Raw genomic sequence first — 18,234 nt, 5'->3', positions numbered from 1 at the left:
AAATTGTACTGGGTTTTTACTACTAGATATTTATATTTTCAAAGTCTGCAAAACTGCATACAGAGACAAAGTCACCAGTTTACTCGACTCAAAGAAAAGACATCAATGTTTGAAGTGACTAAGGGTTTGCAAAACCTTTATTTGGAAGGTCAGATTGCTCATGTGCTTGAACACCGATCTTCATCAACACATTAAGATACACCTTTACATAATGTACACAGACAGTACAGCTCAAGAGTTTAAATAGCTGCCATTGGATTTTAGAGCACCATGATCAATTGTGCATAGAGAGTCCTGTGATTACACTGGTTTGCATTCATTCCTAATTCACCAGTGGGACAGGGAGACCCTCCACAGCACGAACCACCAAGCTCCACATGGATCTGGTTTGCATTAGCACAATTCTGCACCACAGATCCAAAGATTTAAAAATACAGAACAAAACGCCACAAGCCTGTCAACATTTAGAACACTAAAATACAGACTGCAAATCAAGCATTTTCCCTTGGAAACACACTGTTTCCAGAGTGTATATTCTTTAGAGCACCACAGATTCATTAAAGATAAGAATGTGAGTGTGTCTTATTTAAAATGCTGTAGACAAAGAGTGAATTCTTAATAAGCCTTCACAGTTTTTCTGTAAATAACATGAATTATTAATATGGAATGTTTCTTTAAAAAAATCTGCTTCAACCGATATAGAATTCTTTCTCCAGAGACTTATTCTATTTACTTCAACCCAACAGCATTATTTGCTTTTGATGAAATGTAATGAAAACTGGGCAATCTAGCTATGATGATCTCATTTCTAAAAACTGCTTGCTCATTTGTTTAAAAACATTCTAGACTGGCTCAGGAAATTCTGTGTCAAAAGGCTTTGTGGAAGTATGAACACCACAAGGCAATATTAAGCAACTTCAGCAGAGAGCTCTCTTCTGGTTGCTGTAAAACTCCTTTTCCTTTTTATATACCTTTCCAATTTCATTTCAACTCTCAACTTGAGGGAACAGGTCTCTCGAAATAATAAAATGGTTGTTAGGAGATCATTAGTCTCAGGAAATATTGAGCAACTGGCGCCCAGGTCCTCCGGTAAGACCTGGGGTCAGGGAGAGAAAAATCTCCGAAGTCTCCGGCCACCCCCGTCGACTGGCAGGTCCTGGCCGCAGGTGCAGGGTTATTTCTCAGCAGCATCGGAGCGGGATGCCAGGCGAATATGAAGGACGTTTTTTTGAAAAACCAGGTGGAACAGGCCCAGCGATGGCCGACATTAGAGCAGAGCCTGGAGTGGAAATGGAAGCAGGCTAGGCGAAGGGATTCACCTCAACGCACGCAGAGACGCAAACCCCACACGCCATTACTGGCCACAACCTGCAGTAGCTTGCGCAGTCAAAGACGACAATATCCACTTCTCATCCCAGGGGCAAGTGGCAGGGACTTGCGGATGGCTGTGGGAGCACTGAGCAGCTCTCTAAGCAGGACTGTTGTCTAGAACTGCCCATGTTCCCCATCGGTCAACAAGTCAACCAAAGGACTGTCTCACCGGCTGGGCAGACTACCCAACTGCAGGCACTGCTGCTTTCAGACATTCCAGAGCAGCGCGCCTGGTGCCGAGCTGAAACACTGGCAGCAGCACGAGGGGAGGACGAGCTGTGCCGCCCGAGCTCTCCGCCTGCTCCCTGCAGCAGGGCGGAGAGGCGAACGGCTACAGCCGAGAAGGACCTAACCACCTGGACAGCGGTGCTGGACCTGCACGGCGATTACTGGGGGACTGCAAGGGTGTGACCTGACTGTAAATAAACCTGCACCTTGAGCTCCAGGCAGCCGCCCCGTGACAACTCACCACCCCTACGTGTTCCCTCCCCTCAAGGCTTTTGGTTACACCGGTGGTAAAACCTTACCCCCACTTCATAAAAAGTACAGTTTCAGTGTTGAACAACACGGAGGAAAAACAATACAGTACCCGAAAACTGACAAGTAAACATAAAGGCTGCTGCACTGACCAGACCATTTCTCACACCTCCGTCAAAAAAGGGGGCTGTCGCGATGTGATACCACGAAGTGGAGAAGTACGTTACACTTCATGAGCCTTCCAACAGCTTTTGAGAATAACAGAGCTGCCCAAACTTTTTTCAAAAACAAAATCGTTTGCCGTTTTCTTATAAAAGGCACAGTACATGATGAGATCTTTCAAGTGACCAAGCTGACCCTAATCGATCACTAAGTGGAAGTCAGTCAACCCGTTTGGCAACAAAAGAAAGAGACAGCTGATGGGTTTTCACCCTTGTGCTCAACAGCTACGCTCACACCACAGCTAGCAGGCTATTTCTAGATCAGAGATTTGGTATTGTCTTCCTCTAACAACGTCTTGGGCAGACTTATTAACTTGGTTTACACAAAAACAAGACTGTTTTTTTCAACCACTGGATTTTATAGCAGTTTTATGACCGTTTTGAGATCTTTAACCTACTTGTAGAATTGTAACTTGTGTGACAAGACTATTCTGGGACCCTGTCCTGGTCAGCAGCTTAAACACCACTCAGTTCCACAGCCAATGTGGTCATCAATCTTACACCTGGGTGTAAAACTGGTAAAAATGCTGTTAAGAAGAAAACCAGGCAGGCAGAAAACAGAATGAAGTGTTTTGTTTATAAAGTACTCCTTATGTGAACTACTGTCTTTGCTTTAAAAAAAAGCAAAGTAAAAGCTTAAACATCAAATCCAGGACTTGGGCACTCCCCCTGATAAAGCCCTCGCTAGTAAAACCACCAATCAAGTATCATCGGAGAACCCTGATTTTCTGTGTCTATGAAAACAAACCAGTGGAAAAAAAAAAATTCAAGTCAGGAGCACTATTACATTTACGAATGTAAGACTGAGAAGTAGTAAAATTGCACTTTCTGTAAAAGTTTCTGATCCTCTAAAATTTCCATTAAAAAAAAATGACAATGTATGATTTACATTAAATAGCAATTAAAAACCCCAAAAAAAACTCTACCATCCTTAAATAGTAGTTTCCATAGAATCGACTAATCTACGTAAAATTCATCGTGTAACAGCTCACTATATAAATTCTCGGATGGATGCGGTACGAGATACCTGATCGGTATGAACACAGTCCCGGCACAATGACTCTTCAGTTGGGGAACTGAGGTTCGGCGTCTTGGTCGCGGCGACAGGCCCGCCGGGCTCTCGCGGGGCCCGCGGGCTCAGCCTCACTGCACGGCCTCGGCACCTCGCGGCTGGGGAGCGGCGCAGCCGCCGATGTCCGGAATCTGATCCGCAAACGACTGGGTCATCCACTGCCCGTCCGGGAGCTGCCCGACGCCGAGGGCAGGCGCCGCGCCCCCGCTGGTGGCTTCTGCAACACAGACAGCCATGAACAAGAGCCCCCGGACCCCCCCCACGCCGCGTGTCCGCACGACGAAGGAGAGCCCCCCAGGAGGGGGAGCCCGCTCTCCGCACCATACCTGGCCCGGCCGATGAGAAGTTACAGTGGCCGTTGCTCTCCGGCCCCACTTCCCCGTATGCCCCTCCGAAAGCAGCCTCGTAACCCGGGTCGTACTGCTCCTCCTTGATGGCCATCTTCTTCGCATCCTCTGCGGGGGAGAAGCAGAGAAAGGTCACAAACCCGAGGCCCCTCGGCCCGCCTGGCCTGTTGGCGGCGGGCAGCTCAGCGGTCTGTGCTAACCCAGCCCGAACAGCTACGCCAACGAGCAAGCGCACGCGGTCGCTCCTGCACGGGCCTCGCCGCCGCCCTCCTGACACCGGGATCACAGCCCCGCACTGCTGGCCGCTTCGCATCACGGAAAACGACGCCCTCTTCCTGAGCGGCAGGAGTCCGAACATCGCGATGGCCGGGGCCCTGTACCTTTGGCCTTCTCCAGGTCGAAGGTGTACTCCGTCTCCTGCACCTCCTCGGGGACGCTCACGCCCTTGAGCTGGTCCCGCAGATCCTTCAGCTTGATGTAGTAGTGCACCTTGTCCTGCGCACGGGGGAACTGGGCGCACCGCGCACTAGATGAGGGCATCACGTAGCACACCTGCAGGGGGCAGCGTGGGTCAACATGCACATCCATTATCCAGACGTGCGCAGTCCAATCCAGCCATGCACTATAGCATACACCTCTATGTATTCAACTGAGATCAGTTTCCATGCACGTTCCGAACATTCTCGTGCTGCACTGCCGGGAACACAGGAAGGGTCTCTCAAAAAGCTGGAGAGCCCTGGAAACCCAAGGGTCATGTGACCGCCACACATTCCCCACTTCAGGAGGAACTCGGGAAACAATCAGTAGAAATTCCTCGTTTTAAAAACCTCCTGCCTCTGACACCAGCACTGTATGTAACAGATGAGACCGCTTACTGTTTCAGTTTCCGGGATCTTGTGAGGCTGTAAACCAAATTCAAATTTCTTGATCTTGAAGCCAAATATTTCTTTGCTGAATATTTCATAAATACCTGGAAACAAAACACAAATGAAGGCAGACAGTTGTTCGTTACATTTATCAAAAGGAAATTACCTCTATTAATGTGGAATAAAATAACTAACTGAATAAAACACCTGGCCAACACTGATGACTGCAACAGTGCAGAGAAAACCAAGGACAAATGAAAGTTTTCTTATTTTACCTTTCATGGCTTTTAAAATCCCCCCCCCAAAGAACAAATACAATTTCAGGTGCCATAATCCATAGCTTTGACTGTCATCATAAAAAAGATAATCAGAAATTCAGGGGATAAAAGGGCATTTTGAAATGAACATTACTTGATGCTTTCAATCTATTAGTGTGAATTGCGTGGACGTCATTCCAGGTCTAAGGCAAACGCATCCCATCTTCCTTGTTAATTAAAACAGCTACAAACAAAGCAATCTCTTCCTGTGTGCAGAGCTTTAACATTCTCTTTCATTATAGAACCAGAGACATTTAATTTGAGCCAATTAGCCTGACTGCAATAGTTAAGTGCCAAGAGACGTCAGTCCTCGGTTTAATTTTTCAAAAAGCCCACGCTGAGACCATGAAGAACAGGGCTGACCGCTCTGTTAACATTTCTCGGAAATCATGCCTTTAAGGGTAACTCACTCATTTTTAGGTTTACAAATCCTTCAATAAAGGGTTCAACAAAAGATCGCGTCTTTGAAAAACAGTTTGCAAATGGGACCCAAAGGATAACCTGCACTCACAAACATGCTAACTTTTTAAAGTGACGCACAAGAAGCCAGTTCACCCATGATGCATCTTAAAGATGTAAAATTTAAAACTCAGTCTCAATACTCACATTTTCCATTGAAAGCAGCAACCAGGGGCTTATACTTCTTCAGCTTCTCTACCAGAATCCTTCCGCCTTCACGGAACTCTTTGCTGTAAGATGTGAGAAAAACCAAACAGTAACCTTCTGTCGCCGATGGAAAAATAATTCTGTTGACATAATTTAGAGCACTTGCTAAAGAAAACAGAAAAATAAAGAACTGTGCGATGCGGTGTAGACCCTTGAGCAAATACATATGGAAACACTTCAGAACCGATCTACAGTGTTTTGCAGTTTTGGCAAGAGAATAAATATTTATTTGCTTCGGCAATGATCTTGTTCTTCTTTAGTTTTCAGAGGTTGTGTCCAAGCAAATGCTTAAAAGTCATCTAGTCATAGAACAAGTCCACCCTCACAGTCTTGCTCAAGCAAAGACTAATGCAGAAAAAGAGTATGACCACTGTTCTGAGACATTTCAAGAAGAATGTCTGAAATGTTAAGAATAAAGAAAATGGGATTAAGCTGACTCATTACTGCCCTCTTTTGGAGTGTATGTAAAGTGATATAAAGTTTGATACATAAAGTAAATGCAGAAGTCAAAAGTAATTAATGACTTATAATGCTGTATTAAATTCTTGTTAAACTTGTACTACATGAAGGACATTGCTCATCTAAAGAAAGTAATAAGGGCAAGTTGTTCACAGGCAGCTCAGGGGAATGATCTTTTCAGGACAAGACTTTACTGAAGTATTTAGTGGTCACCAGATACACTATGCCAGCATCAAAATGAGATTCCAGAGTCATCCGTTGAACATGAAGTGAAATCACACTCCAGACTGAAACAGAAAGCAGTTTTTATCCCAGGGACGAGCAGGTGCCCGGGACAAGCCACCCAACCACATGGCTGAAGACAGCTCCTGGGGCCTGTCGGGAACAGCCAAGAGCAACTCTAGGGCAATCATCCATCACTGCGCTATTAATCACAGCTTGGTTAGTAAGCCTCATTACAATTCTCAAAGTCACGTTGGCTGGGGAATCGATGTAGTGCCGTTCTTCCAATGCAAGAAAGACTGGGTTGTCATGCCCACCTTGATTTACCTTAGTTAATTAAGCTCTGGGTAAATGGTCAAGTGTCAATCAAGAGTCCAGGAAGACAGCAGTGTTGTATCTTTATATTGTGTGTTATTTAGTTTGTCGTCATCGTAACAAATATCTGTTTAATTCAGTGTGCCTGAATTCTTACTCTTTCCAACAAAAGGACTCAGGTGCCTCTAATTATACCAACCACTCAGATATATTCTTGGCAAAAATCATTCACAAGTTGGGGGTTATGATTAATTTACTTATGGATTAATCCGCTTGGCTATTTCTGATGACCTCCTATTTGTAACAGATTGTTTTCTCTGACCACATCAATTCTCTTGCATGCCACACCAATATATAAAATCTATTACTTCGGCTAAGCAGTCACACACAGTAGCGCTTGTTAATGCAGGAGAAACAACAGCTTAGATCTTTTACTTTCCAATGTTATTAACATCTTTGCGTATTTTCTTATTTTAAGACTGAATGCCCCCAACACCGTTTATTTTACAGAATAAACTCTACCACAGCCCATTTTTTAAAAACTGATTTTTACTGTAAGATCTCGTGAAAGACATCAAGACTACCACCCGCCCGCAATCTCAATAAAACATTCACTGCCTCTGTTGCTGACCATCCCTCTGTCCCAGTGTCTGCTCTGCAGGGCTTGATTTAAACCTCATGCTCTTCATACTGCAGGAGGGGAGTAAGATACACTGGTCTGAGGGTCAGATGCCTGGTCTACAAAGCCTACTGGCCACAAGTACAAGTACACTTCACCTTGGCCTGTAGCTCTATACAAGCACAACCTGGCTATTAATATGATTTAAATCATATTTAAGAAAAACCAAAAGTAAAGATTTATTAAGAGTCATGTTGGGAGAGGAGACTTTCTCTCACCGTTTTGTCAATTACTGCAGTTCAGTTTCTCAAATCCAGTAAATACTAGGAATGCAACACCAAATACGTGTCTAGTAAATGAGATGGCTTTCAGACCACAATCTCAGCACTGGAAAAGACTACTATAAAAGTGCGCCTGACAATATCACTTTCAGAGAACACTGCTTCTCTCGTTGATAGTTTTAGATCTCTTAACTATTAAAATAAATACATTTTAAACTTCACAGTCCATTTCCGATTCAGGCATGTACTGAAATAAAATAAAAACAGCGTTTTGCGTGTGATTGTTGGAACAAGCTACCCAGTCACCTTGACAGATGCCAGCATATCGGCTTCATCAAGAAGCATCCAGCTGTGATCCTCCAATCTATTCAACAAGCTGATGGGCTGAACTTCCACTCATTTGCAGCCTGAGTTGGCTCAGCACTAGTTCTGGATGTGGGCCAAATATAAAGGTTCATGGTTAGCGGGTTGTGTTTATGCGGAGCTGGCCTTAACTTTCACAGTGCAAATGAAGAACGCTGTTACGACATTACATTTACCACTGTAGTGATATCCTGGATATCCCTGTCTACAGAATACAGATTTCACTGGTCATCTCAATTCACACACTCCAATGAAAAACCCACTTCAGTAAAAATACCAGGGACCCTCCTCCTCATTCACGTTGTTCTTATGAGGATCACTGGATACTTCTTTCTGTCCAGTGTGAATTCCAGGCAATCCGAATACCTCGCACTGCCTGGAAGTTATCACCTGGAACCCGCCTGCTGCTCACAGCAATGAGGAACAGAAAGACAGTGTAGGAATAGATGTGTTAAAATTAAATTTTTTAAGCACATCCAGCGTTTGTGATTAATGATGAGAGCTGATGAAAAGAATTAATGATGGTGCACCATAAAGAATTTAGGTACACCTTACAGGCTGCTGAGAACACGCAAGAAGTGGCCAATCTCGGGCAAAGAGCCACTGGCCAGACTGACATGCCTGAGAGGCTGCCTCACAAATCGAGAGCTCACCTTCTCACCCATCTCACCTTGACAGGTCTTTACTTCCTGGAGTCGTCCTCTCTACCATGTTTGTGAAACCGATTCCATACTTCTCTGGCAAGGACTGGTCATCCAGGTGATTCAGCTGGGTGTCGCTGAGACCAGACAGGAAAAGGCACTTCCCTAAATAATTAATAATAATTAATTATAATTAATAATTGCTTACAATTATATAGCGCTTTTCTGGACACTCCACTCAAAACGCTTTACAGGTAATTGGGATCCCCTCCACCACCACCAGTGTGCAGCCCCCCCTGGATGAACACCAGAGTGCGCCAGTAGACTCCCCACACACCAGCTCTCAGTGGGGAGGAGAGCAGAGTGATGAAGCCAGTTCAGAGACGGGGATTATTAGGAGGCCATGATTGGTAAAGGCCAGTGGGAAATTTGGCCAGGAGGCCGGGCTAACACCCCTACTCTTTTCGAGAAACACCCTGGGATTTTTAATGACCACAGAGAGTCAGGACCTTCGTTTTTACGTCTGAAGGACGGCACCTTTTTACAGTATAGTGTCCCCGTCACTATACTTGGGCATCAGGACACACTCAGACCACAGGGTGAGCACCTCCTACTGGCCCCACTAACACCTCTTCCAGCAGCAGCCTTAGTTTTTCCCAGGAGGTCTCCCATCCAGGTACTGAGCAGGCTCACACCTGCTGAGCTTCAGTGGGTTACTAGTTGCGAGTTGCAGGGTGATATGGCTGCTAAATGAAAGCAGACATTTAATAGCACGCTTTATAAAAACACTCTTGTAATTTAAAGATGATCTTAACTATCCACACATTCTATTTCTCCAATACCATACATTTGTTTTAGCTCTTTTTCCTAACATGTTACATAAAATATGTTCTTTGTGTCTTAATCCCTCAAACTCAGGACATGGGTATTGCCAATGTCTCATCTGGTACTGTTTAAAGACTTTTCAAACAGCAAACTCTGAACTTCATCTCGTTAGAGTCAAACCTGGTCTAACAGCTACAAAACCAACCCAAACCAAGGTCTGCATGCAATAATAATCCCGAACACAATTCATATTTAACATCCATTCAGTTTTCATTAAATGCAACACGAAATGGGCTTAAATACATTGAAATGACAATGTCAAAACATTTAAAACTGAGATCACCTTGCACATAGATCTGATCTATGATCTTCTGACCAACAGAGTATATTCCATCTCGTTTTGAAGTGTAATTGACAAATTTTGGGGCATAAGTGGAAAGGGTAAGGGATCGCACCACATGTTTTCCGCTGGAATACTCTAAAGTTGGAATAAAGGCGGGCCCGGCACATGGGTGAGCCTGCTGCCCGTGTGGACTGCAGCACTGCCTGCAACAGGCGTTTAACAGGACCGGCAAATTACCTACTGCAAGAACAGCACAAAGCACAAAGACAGTGATGAATACAAATACTTCTCACACAACTTACAAAAATGGTTTCCAGGGCCAGGGTAATGATGGCCCTTATAAGCTGCCATCAGTCCTGGATTAATACCAATCTGTATATGGAAAATAAGAAAAACAGAGCACTCACTAACAAGCACGAATACAAACATTTTACTGGTCAATCAGCAAATATGTTGTTCATTGTTCTGCACTGTTAATTAGTCCGTCACTGACTGCATGCTGTCATTGATAATGCGTTAACGTCAATACTGTGCAAGATCAGCTATGCTGCCGAAATCCAATCGTAATTCAAGATCAATGGATTAATTCCATTGAGCTTTTCCATATGGCAGCACTTTCCAGAAACGAACAGTTCAACGAGCTGGGTGCAAAACGCGAACCCCGTCTGCGGTCACTCACGATGACGATGTCGAGATTGAAGGTCAGGATGTCGGGCAGTGTCTTGGTCATGAGCTCCGCCTCCGAGACACCGTTGAAGCGGTCCACTTTCCTCTTGACCTTCTTGAAGGCGTCCGAGATCTTCTCCTGCTTGCCGCCCGCGGAGCCCTCCGCCGTCTTCGCCTTCTTGGCTGCAGGCTTTTTCGGATCCTTGCCCGGGGGTCTCCCTCGCTTGCCCTTTGTGGGGGCTGAAGGCAGAGAAGGACCACGCCATTTTGTTACTGCGTATTACACCTTCGTCGCCGGAGAAACGCGGCTCCCCAAGATACCTCTGTTGTGGTTCCGCAACGGGGCCAGCCATAAACATTGGCTGCCCCTTATCAGAAGCAAACTTGAAAGCCCCACTCGTGGACATTGTGGCAAAACGACCTAGTGGCAGCACCAAACACTTCATTTCCATCAGCACAGCCTGTGTGTCTCTCTCTCCCCAAGCCACGTTAGCTCTACATCCTTCACGCGCATTGGTACGTTCTCACTATCACTCTCTCCCTGCCAAGTATCAGCTTCAAAGCCTTCATTTCCATTGGTACTGCTTCTATGTCTCTTTCTCTCCACCCCAACCAGTCTGAGCTCCTGCCCTTCTTGCCCATTAGTACTGATTCTAGATCTCTTTCTCTCCCCTCCGATTCCACAACATCAGCAACAGGGCCCGCCATGAACACGGGCTGCCCCATATCGGAGGCAAACTGTGGCAAAACACTCCCTCGTACGAAACCTGCACACGGTAGGCTGAGCTTCCGGCAGCGACGAACACAGCATTTTCACAAGCAGCCTAATCGCTTTCTGTGCTTCAGCGCAAGCACCGCCTTTTCCGGCCGCTCGATGAGAACCCCGCCGCGTCCTCAGCCCAGTACCTTGCACGGGGGCCGGAGGGGGCTCCTGATGGACGCTCGGCTCGTGCGCCTCCATCTCCTCCCTGGAGCCGTCTACGAAGGGGGGCACGGTGGACATCTGGTGATACTGAGCTGCCTGGAGGGCCTGGATCTGCTGAGTGGACTGAAACCTTCAAACAAACGAGAAAGCGAAAACAAACAAAATGCATAAATACGAGGGAACATGACATGACGTCAGCTTCTGAAAGACGCACACTGGAGAGACCACGCTTATATTTTCTCTGTGCAGAAAAGAGACTGAATAAACTTCTGCTGCAGCCGTTGCTACACTCCGCAGAACTACACACCCAGACATCTGAATGTAAAATAAATTAATTAATAAAATCATTTATCCTTCTACAGATGGCATACATTCAAGGAATGAAGCTCCTCCCATCTTTGTCAATGATCTACATCAGTGTGTTCTAGTCCTGACGTTCTCATGTTCTCAGGCTTTCCCTCCACTCATCTGGCTCATCAAGCCTTTAAAGGGAACTGCTCTCTTGTACTTGTATAGCCTTTTTAGTTCATTAATAGAATGAGGTGAGAAATTAGCATGTACCCTGTCCTAGTTGGTGGGGTTTTGGCATTCCTCTTAGGTTTACCGTTTCCCTGACCAATGGGCCCAAGCAGCACTGAGAACTGTCTATAAGAGCGTAACTCTTACCTGCGACCGCACGGCATTAACTGATATGAGTCATTCAAAAAGCTACTGGGGAGCAACAACTGCATCCTGATCACTAGATTTCTTGAAAATGATAGCTTATAAAAGATTTTTCGTAAGGCTACATCCCGAGTGCAATATAACAATCAATTTTGAAAGCTCAGCTTTCAATAACTTATTAGGAAGTAAGCTGAAAAACCGGAGGAGACAGAAGAGTCTAAGACCAGGCCTGGAAAACTGATCAAGACTGCTGCACAGTGTTTTCAGCTTGCTGGGTTTCCAGACGATACTAGAACAGGTGATGTTGCATATAGTGTTAACAGAATAAATTCAGGACTAGGCAGACAAGTGACAAATGAAACAAAGTGGATATGTGCAAGGTAATACAGAAAATGCAGGAAACACAAATGCAAAATTCAAATATCAGATGGATGATACTTGAACCCAAAGAAGCAACTGAAGTGAGAAAGACTGTGTACACTCGCTTTTTTTTTAAACTTGACCAGGAGTTGAAACTACTGGTCCTGGACAGCTGGTGTCTCTCTACAGTTTTTCGGTACAGCTGCACTCTTGGTCTGACCCAGCTCATTTAATTGGAACGAAGTTATCAGTTTGTCCACGCTCCGCAGCTCTGGGCTCTGGAGCCCCAGACATCCTGCAGACTCACAAGTCCTCCAGGATCAAGGATAGTGTAGGGAAGCAATAACAAAGACTAACAAAATACAAAATACACGGGCGTGTTAAGAGTGTGGGGTTACATCATGTCAAGTTACATTCAAAATAGAACTAATGAGTGTTCAATTAGTTCAGTTTTGGTCACCACGTTATGAGAAAGACACTGCTGCTCTAGAAATAATACAAGAGCAACCAGATGTTTTCCTGGCCTTAATGGAACATCACACTGACACTAACGGAACTGAATGTTTTGTCTTGGACCACAGAAGACAATGAGGGGCTTCATGCACGTATTCAGAACCCTGAATACAAGGGATTTCATTCGAATGAGCCACACAGCAACACAGGGACTCTGGGACTCAAATGAAAATGAGGTTTAGGGCCTGAAATCAGGAGAAACCTCTTGACACAGACAGAGGACTGTGGGAAGCTGAAACCAACTTCTGGGACTAGTGACTGAAGCCGACTCCAAGGGGCCTTCGAGAAAGAGTTCAGACTCCTCCCATATTACAGTACCGTGGCCATGAGACCACTAGTCTGTAACCTTTTACAGCGGGTAAAGAAAAAAGTCTGATCCTCGGGAAAACGTGCAAACGTGTCTTCCACAATCACACGAAAAACACTCAACCACACAGTGAGCCACATCAGGTATGAATCCTGAGTGATCTCAGTGTGAACAGCACACATCCGCAATCTATCAGCTTGCGTTTCTCTTACAGTCCACCGAATCAGAGACGGAGAGGTGGCGCTGTGGCTCAGGATCTGCACCTGTGTCCGGAAGGTTGCCGGTTCAAATCCCGCGGCCGGCAGAGGAATCCTACTCCGTTGGTCCCCTGAGCAAGGCCCTTCACCCCAGCTGCTCCAGGAGCGCCGTATAAATGGCTGACTCTGCGCTCTGACCCCAAGCTTCTCTCCCTGTCTGTGTGTCTCATGGAGAGCAAGTTGGGGTATGCGAAAAGACAAATTCCTATTGCAAGAAATTGTATATGACCAATAAAGTGATCTTATCTTATCATCAGACTCTATGTAGCAATCCAGCCTCTCACAGAAGACGCTGTTGAACTCCAGCAGAACTCAGTGTGGTGTGTGTGTGTGTGGGCGAGTTTACCAGCAAGCGGACGCGTTTCCACTGATCAAATAGCAAGATGTATGGAGGGCAGCGCACCACCCCAATGAAAACATTTGTATTTTTTCCATTAATTCCATGAGCAGCTGGACCGGACCACGCTGACCTGAGCACTAAACTCCGGTAAGTTTCTATGCTGTCCTCGTCTTTCACGTATCCGTCTGCGTATCAGCAGAAAGAGGTTTAACCCGCTGTGCCAGCAGGGCAGAGAGAGTCTGACGGCTGACCGCACGATGACTCCGGGCGGTCAGAGTGTTTCCGGCCACCGAGGCGAACTTGCGCCACCTTAACTGCAACACAGCGGGGTGACTTTTCACGCCGTCACCCCGCCAAGGCTGCTGTGACAGTTATGAGAAGAGACAGTAAAGAAAAGGCAATCAAACTCGCCTGGATGGACGTGTAGGGGACAGACTCACCAGTGCTGTAGGTACTCCGTAGGCACCGTCAAAGACGCGTACTGCTTTTCTTCCATCTTTACGTTGGACTTACTTAAATAGATTAATAATAATGACAGCAGCAAGCAGAAACGTGTATTTTAAAAACTGACACGTCCCCCCCCCCCACCTCCTCCCCAATCTTAGTCATAAGGACTTCAGCTACTTCACAAAACCACCGTACCGACGTTTAACATCGAGACTGTCGATCTTCAGCGCTCACAGTGACAGCAGTTATAACTATAGCAATACCAGTCTTAAATTACATCCCCCCCTCCCACCACCTTTCAAAATACGGATCTAAAACTCACTACAGAAAAGCTCGCCACGGCCTAGCTACACAGGAGGCAGAAGATATGTTACGCTTAGGAAAACAGCCCGCTTTCATCCACAAAGTATTGCGGCGGGCGCATGTATAACATACCTGCTTCAAGTGACGTGAGAAAATGGGATTCCTTCGTTAAAAACCACAGATTGTACTCAATTAAAAAGCCCGAACCGAGCGCGGATTACCGCAGACAACAAAGACTTGGAGCGAGCCCGCACCGCGCAGCCGTCACCCCTGACACCGGGTCAGACCAACTTCCACGCGGGAGGGGGACCAGGCTCTCCCTCCTGTCTCTCTTCCCGGCGACATGGGCTACTCCAGACACGAACAATCAACCAGATACTAAAGATCTTAAATTTTATTCTATACAGTTTATTTTTACCATATGAATACGTTTTTCTTGAGGTGCTATTAACAAGATTTAATGAACGCCACCCCCCTCTTCATTCCCTGTTCTTTGTCATTGTAGTCGTAAGACATTTGAACTCCGGCGCTCCTAGCGATTGGCTGAGAAGAGCACACGTGTGGCGAGACGCGTCATCATTTCCCTACCCGAATTCGTGTCGTGGCACACCCGTTTTGGAGGGGGGCATGGGTGATTGCGTGTGACTGCAGGCGAGAACCTGCTCTGACAAACTGCTCCTGGGATTGGGATGACAGGTTCATATCACTGAGGAGCCATAAACCCACAGTATATTTAGCTGTGCATTTGTTTTATTTAATTAAAACATTATTTATTATTAAAAATGAGTATTTGATTGCTTAAATATTTGACTACAGGTCCCATACTTACAAAATTGAATTACTAAATTGATAGACAGTTTATTAATCCCGTGAGGGAAATTGCAGTGCAACAGCAACCCGGCACAGTCGACACAGCACAGTGTAACGAAATGATACAATAATACACAATACAACACAGTAAGTACAGTCAGTAAGAAATGCAGTAAAAAGTTTCAAAAAGGAGTATACGGAATTGCTCACAGTGCAAAAGATACAACACAAACCAGAACGTACAGTACACAAAAAGATGTATTGCACATTATAAATATACTGCACAAATCCCCAGCATATATTGCACAAAAATCAGATGTAAACAGGAAAACCAGCTGTAAACAGAGAATTCATGTTTAGTCCAAAAACAGGTCAATAATGTAATGTTTCTTTATTAGCCCTATACAATTTCTTGCATTAGGAATTCATCTTTTCGCATACCCCAGCTTTTCTCCATGAGACACAGACACACAGACAAGGACAGAAGCTTGGGGTCAGAGCGCAGCGTCAGCCATTGTACAGTACCCCTGGAGCAGTTGGGGTTAAGGGCCTTGCTCAGGGGCCCAACGGAGTAGGATTCCTCTGCTGGCCGCGGGATACGAACCGGCAACCTTCCAGCCACAGGCACAGATCCTGAACCACAGAGCCACCACTCCGCCCAATGTTGCCCCTGCCCAGCGGTCTATAGTCATTGAGGACAGTGGGGCACCCTTTCTTTGGTACCGGGACCAGGCATGATGTCTTCCAGAGCACAGGGACTCTCTCCAAGCGCAGACTCAGATTGAACAGGTGCTGGAGCACTCCGCTCAGCTGATCAGCACAAGCCCTCAAAACTCTGGGACAGACGTCATCTGGTCCTGTGGCCTTACCCTGGTGAAGCCTCTTCAACACCGTCTCCACCTGGTCGGCCGTGATGGTCAGCCTGGACTGGGGGATGGTGCTGATAGCACTGTCAGCGCTGCCGGTGCTAATGGGGGAGGTGTGGGAGAGTGGTAGCTGCAGGGGAGGGGGGAATCTATATTCTTCTAATAGAATACTTCTCAGAGGGAACTAGAATGTGAAGATGTCACTGCAATCTGGAAATGGAATTAGAGTAATACAGGACCGCTAGACACACAGACTGGAATTAGAGTAATACAGCACTGCTGGACAGACTGGAATTAGAGTAATACAGCACTGCTGGACAGACTGGAAATAGAGTAATACAGCACCACTAGACACACAGACTGGAATCAGAATAGTACAGCACTCCTAGATTCACTGTCTAATTTAATTTAAAATTAATTTTAACTGGGACCTGATTTATCTGGAATCTGGAATCTGATCTGGACCTGAGAGAGGTTCTTCAGCACAAAGGATGAGATGATCCAGAGGATCTGTCATGAGCTCACTGTCATGAGCTTGCCAGTGATGGACAGCTGAAATTGCCCTGTATTTTCCACAGTGGGATTTTTCCCCTTTCTTGAAGATTTTCACAACCATGGCAGCCTCACACTCATTCAGGATAACCTCTTGACTGCTGAGCTGTATGATGAGAGTGTTTAGTATTGTTCCTGTTCACTGCACTTGAAAATTTCAGTGCCAGCTCCATCAGCTTCACCTACTTTATTAATCTCTGTTTTCATCAAATTTTAATATTATCATCACCTTAAGTGTTGGTAGAATTCCAAGATCCTTTCTAACTGGGGGCTGTGTGGATGGATTTGAATATAATGTCATTGACAGATGAGTATCGATTAACAAGAGCTTAAACACACTCCTTCCAAAAGTTGTCGACTGCTTCTTTTTCTTTGCTCAGGTCTTACCCTTCCTTGCATCTCAAAGGGACTAGACCTTCTTTACTCAGGTCTTAAACATTCCCTGTGGCAGTGAAGAAGCTGCAGATATTACTGATATCAGTAAGATGTTTATGCTCTTGCCTGCTGGAGACACAGCTTCTTCTGCTTAAGGTTTGGGTCACTCTGCGTTGTGTAGAAAACCTTGCGCTTGTGATCAATAAGCTCATTACTAACCAAATCATTAGGGTTACATCAGTCCTGTGCTCTCTGGTATAAAATTCAAGTGGTAGAAACACGTCTTTTATGTTCTCATGTGAGGCTTGGGAAATTTTCCCTAATTCAGGTGTGTCTTAACATACTGCACTGTCTTACCTGTTGGTTTGGTAACATTGGTACGGAAAATAGGTTGGAAAATGCAGTGAACCACATCAGCCTAATAGCACTTTTTAAACAGAGCCTAGAGAAGAGCATGACGGAGTGTGTGTCTCTCCCCCCACCGCTCAGGATTTACACTACTCCCATCTGGGAGACGCCTCTGTGCCTCCAGGTGTAATGGAAATAGGAAATCATTCAACGCCTCTGCAATCTCATTTTTTAAGTAATGTAAAATACTGATTTAATTTCCTGTAGCATTTTTTCCTGATCTTTCTGTGGGTAATGTTTGTTTGTGTTGTGTTGTGTTGTGTTGTGTTGTTACGGTGGACTCCGCCACAAAACACATTTTCCTCAGGGCGTACAGAGGTTTGAATCGAAAACTGAATTGAACTGGTGCCAAGTCGGCACTCTGGAGCTGGTGTTAACGGTGACAGGGTCAGCTGTCAGTCCTTCTGATTCTGACATTGGGCCCCTCTCTCCTCACACATGAATTCCCTTTCGCAGGAGATGCTGTGTCACGAACCACATTCCTACGAGCACCTCTCACCGCCAACACCCGCACACTAATTAATCAATTGTCATTCCTCACGCTCTTCCCTGTTGATACCCTCTCCCTCCACTCAGTCCCTGCTCTCTAGTGAGAAGTACCCTTCGGCTCTCTCTGGTGCGCGCTTCTACTTTCGACCTGACTTTGGATACCTGAACTATAGCAGTTCTAGTTTTTCGACTTTGATTTTTGCCTTTTGCCTTCGGATTTGGTTGCTTATCGGTTCCAGTCATCCTCATGCTCAGCGCGGCATAGGGTCCAACCTGGTGCTCCTAGCGCCATCTCTGACATGCTGCACACCAGGGCTCTGTGGGAGAGGGCGGAGCTGGAGAGAGGCCGAGAGAAAACAGGAATCAGGCAAAGAGACTGGAAAGAAAAGTCACTGACTGTAGCAGCAGGAGAGCTCACAGCAAACGAAAAAAACGTGAACTGTATTCTTGACCTTATTTTGAATATGTTGTTTTTTTTTCCCGGTGAAGAAAACTAAAGTGCTTTTGCACTAACTGGTGTTTTCCAGCTGTTGTGCTCTGCCCATCTT

At 45.7% G+C, this 18,234-nt stretch overlaps 1 protein-coding gene across 3 annotated transcripts; it reads right to left on the bottom strand.

Annotated features, from left to right (window-relative positions):
• Positions 1 to 119: 119 nt before the first annotated feature.
• Positions 120 to 14,457, bottom strand: LOC148829921 (G/T mismatch-specific thymine DNA glycosylase-like). Of its 3 annotated transcripts, XM_088923471.1 has the most exons (11): positions 14,319 to 14,457; positions 13,877 to 13,948; positions 10,978 to 11,126; positions 10,085 to 10,311; positions 9,708 to 9,777; positions 8,267 to 8,402; positions 5,278 to 5,360; positions 4,364 to 4,458; positions 3,869 to 4,040; positions 3,468 to 3,596; positions 120 to 3,358 (listed from the first exon to the last, which is right to left on the bottom strand). In XM_088923471.1, exons 2-11 carry the CDS (start codon positions 13,930 to 13,932, stop codon positions 3,213 to 3,215), a joined length of 1,263 nt encoding a protein of 420 aa, XP_088779597.1. In that variant the 5' UTR covers positions 13,933 to 13,948; positions 14,319 to 14,457; the 3' UTR covers positions 120 to 3,212. The 3 variants fall into 3 exon arrangements, with proteins under 3 accessions (XP_088779597.1, XP_088779599.1, XP_088779598.1); XM_088923473.1 differs by lacking the exon at positions 13,877 to 13,948 and having other exon boundaries at positions 14,319 to 14,385; XM_088923472.1 differs by lacking the exon at positions 14,319 to 14,457 and having other exon boundaries at positions 13,877 to 14,022.
• Between the last annotated feature and the right edge of the window lie 3,777 nt (positions 14,458 to 18,234).

This window comes from Atractosteus spatula, chromosome 8, assembly GCF_055471065.1.
Source record: "Atractosteus spatula isolate fAtrSpa1 chromosome 8, fAtrSpa1.hap1, whole genome shotgun sequence".
NCBI classification, from domain to species: domain Eukaryota; kingdom Metazoa; phylum Chordata; class Actinopteri; order Semionotiformes; family Lepisosteidae; genus Atractosteus; species Atractosteus spatula.
Note: the sequence above shows the minus strand (reverse complement) of the source record. Positions and strands in the feature narration are given on the sequence as shown.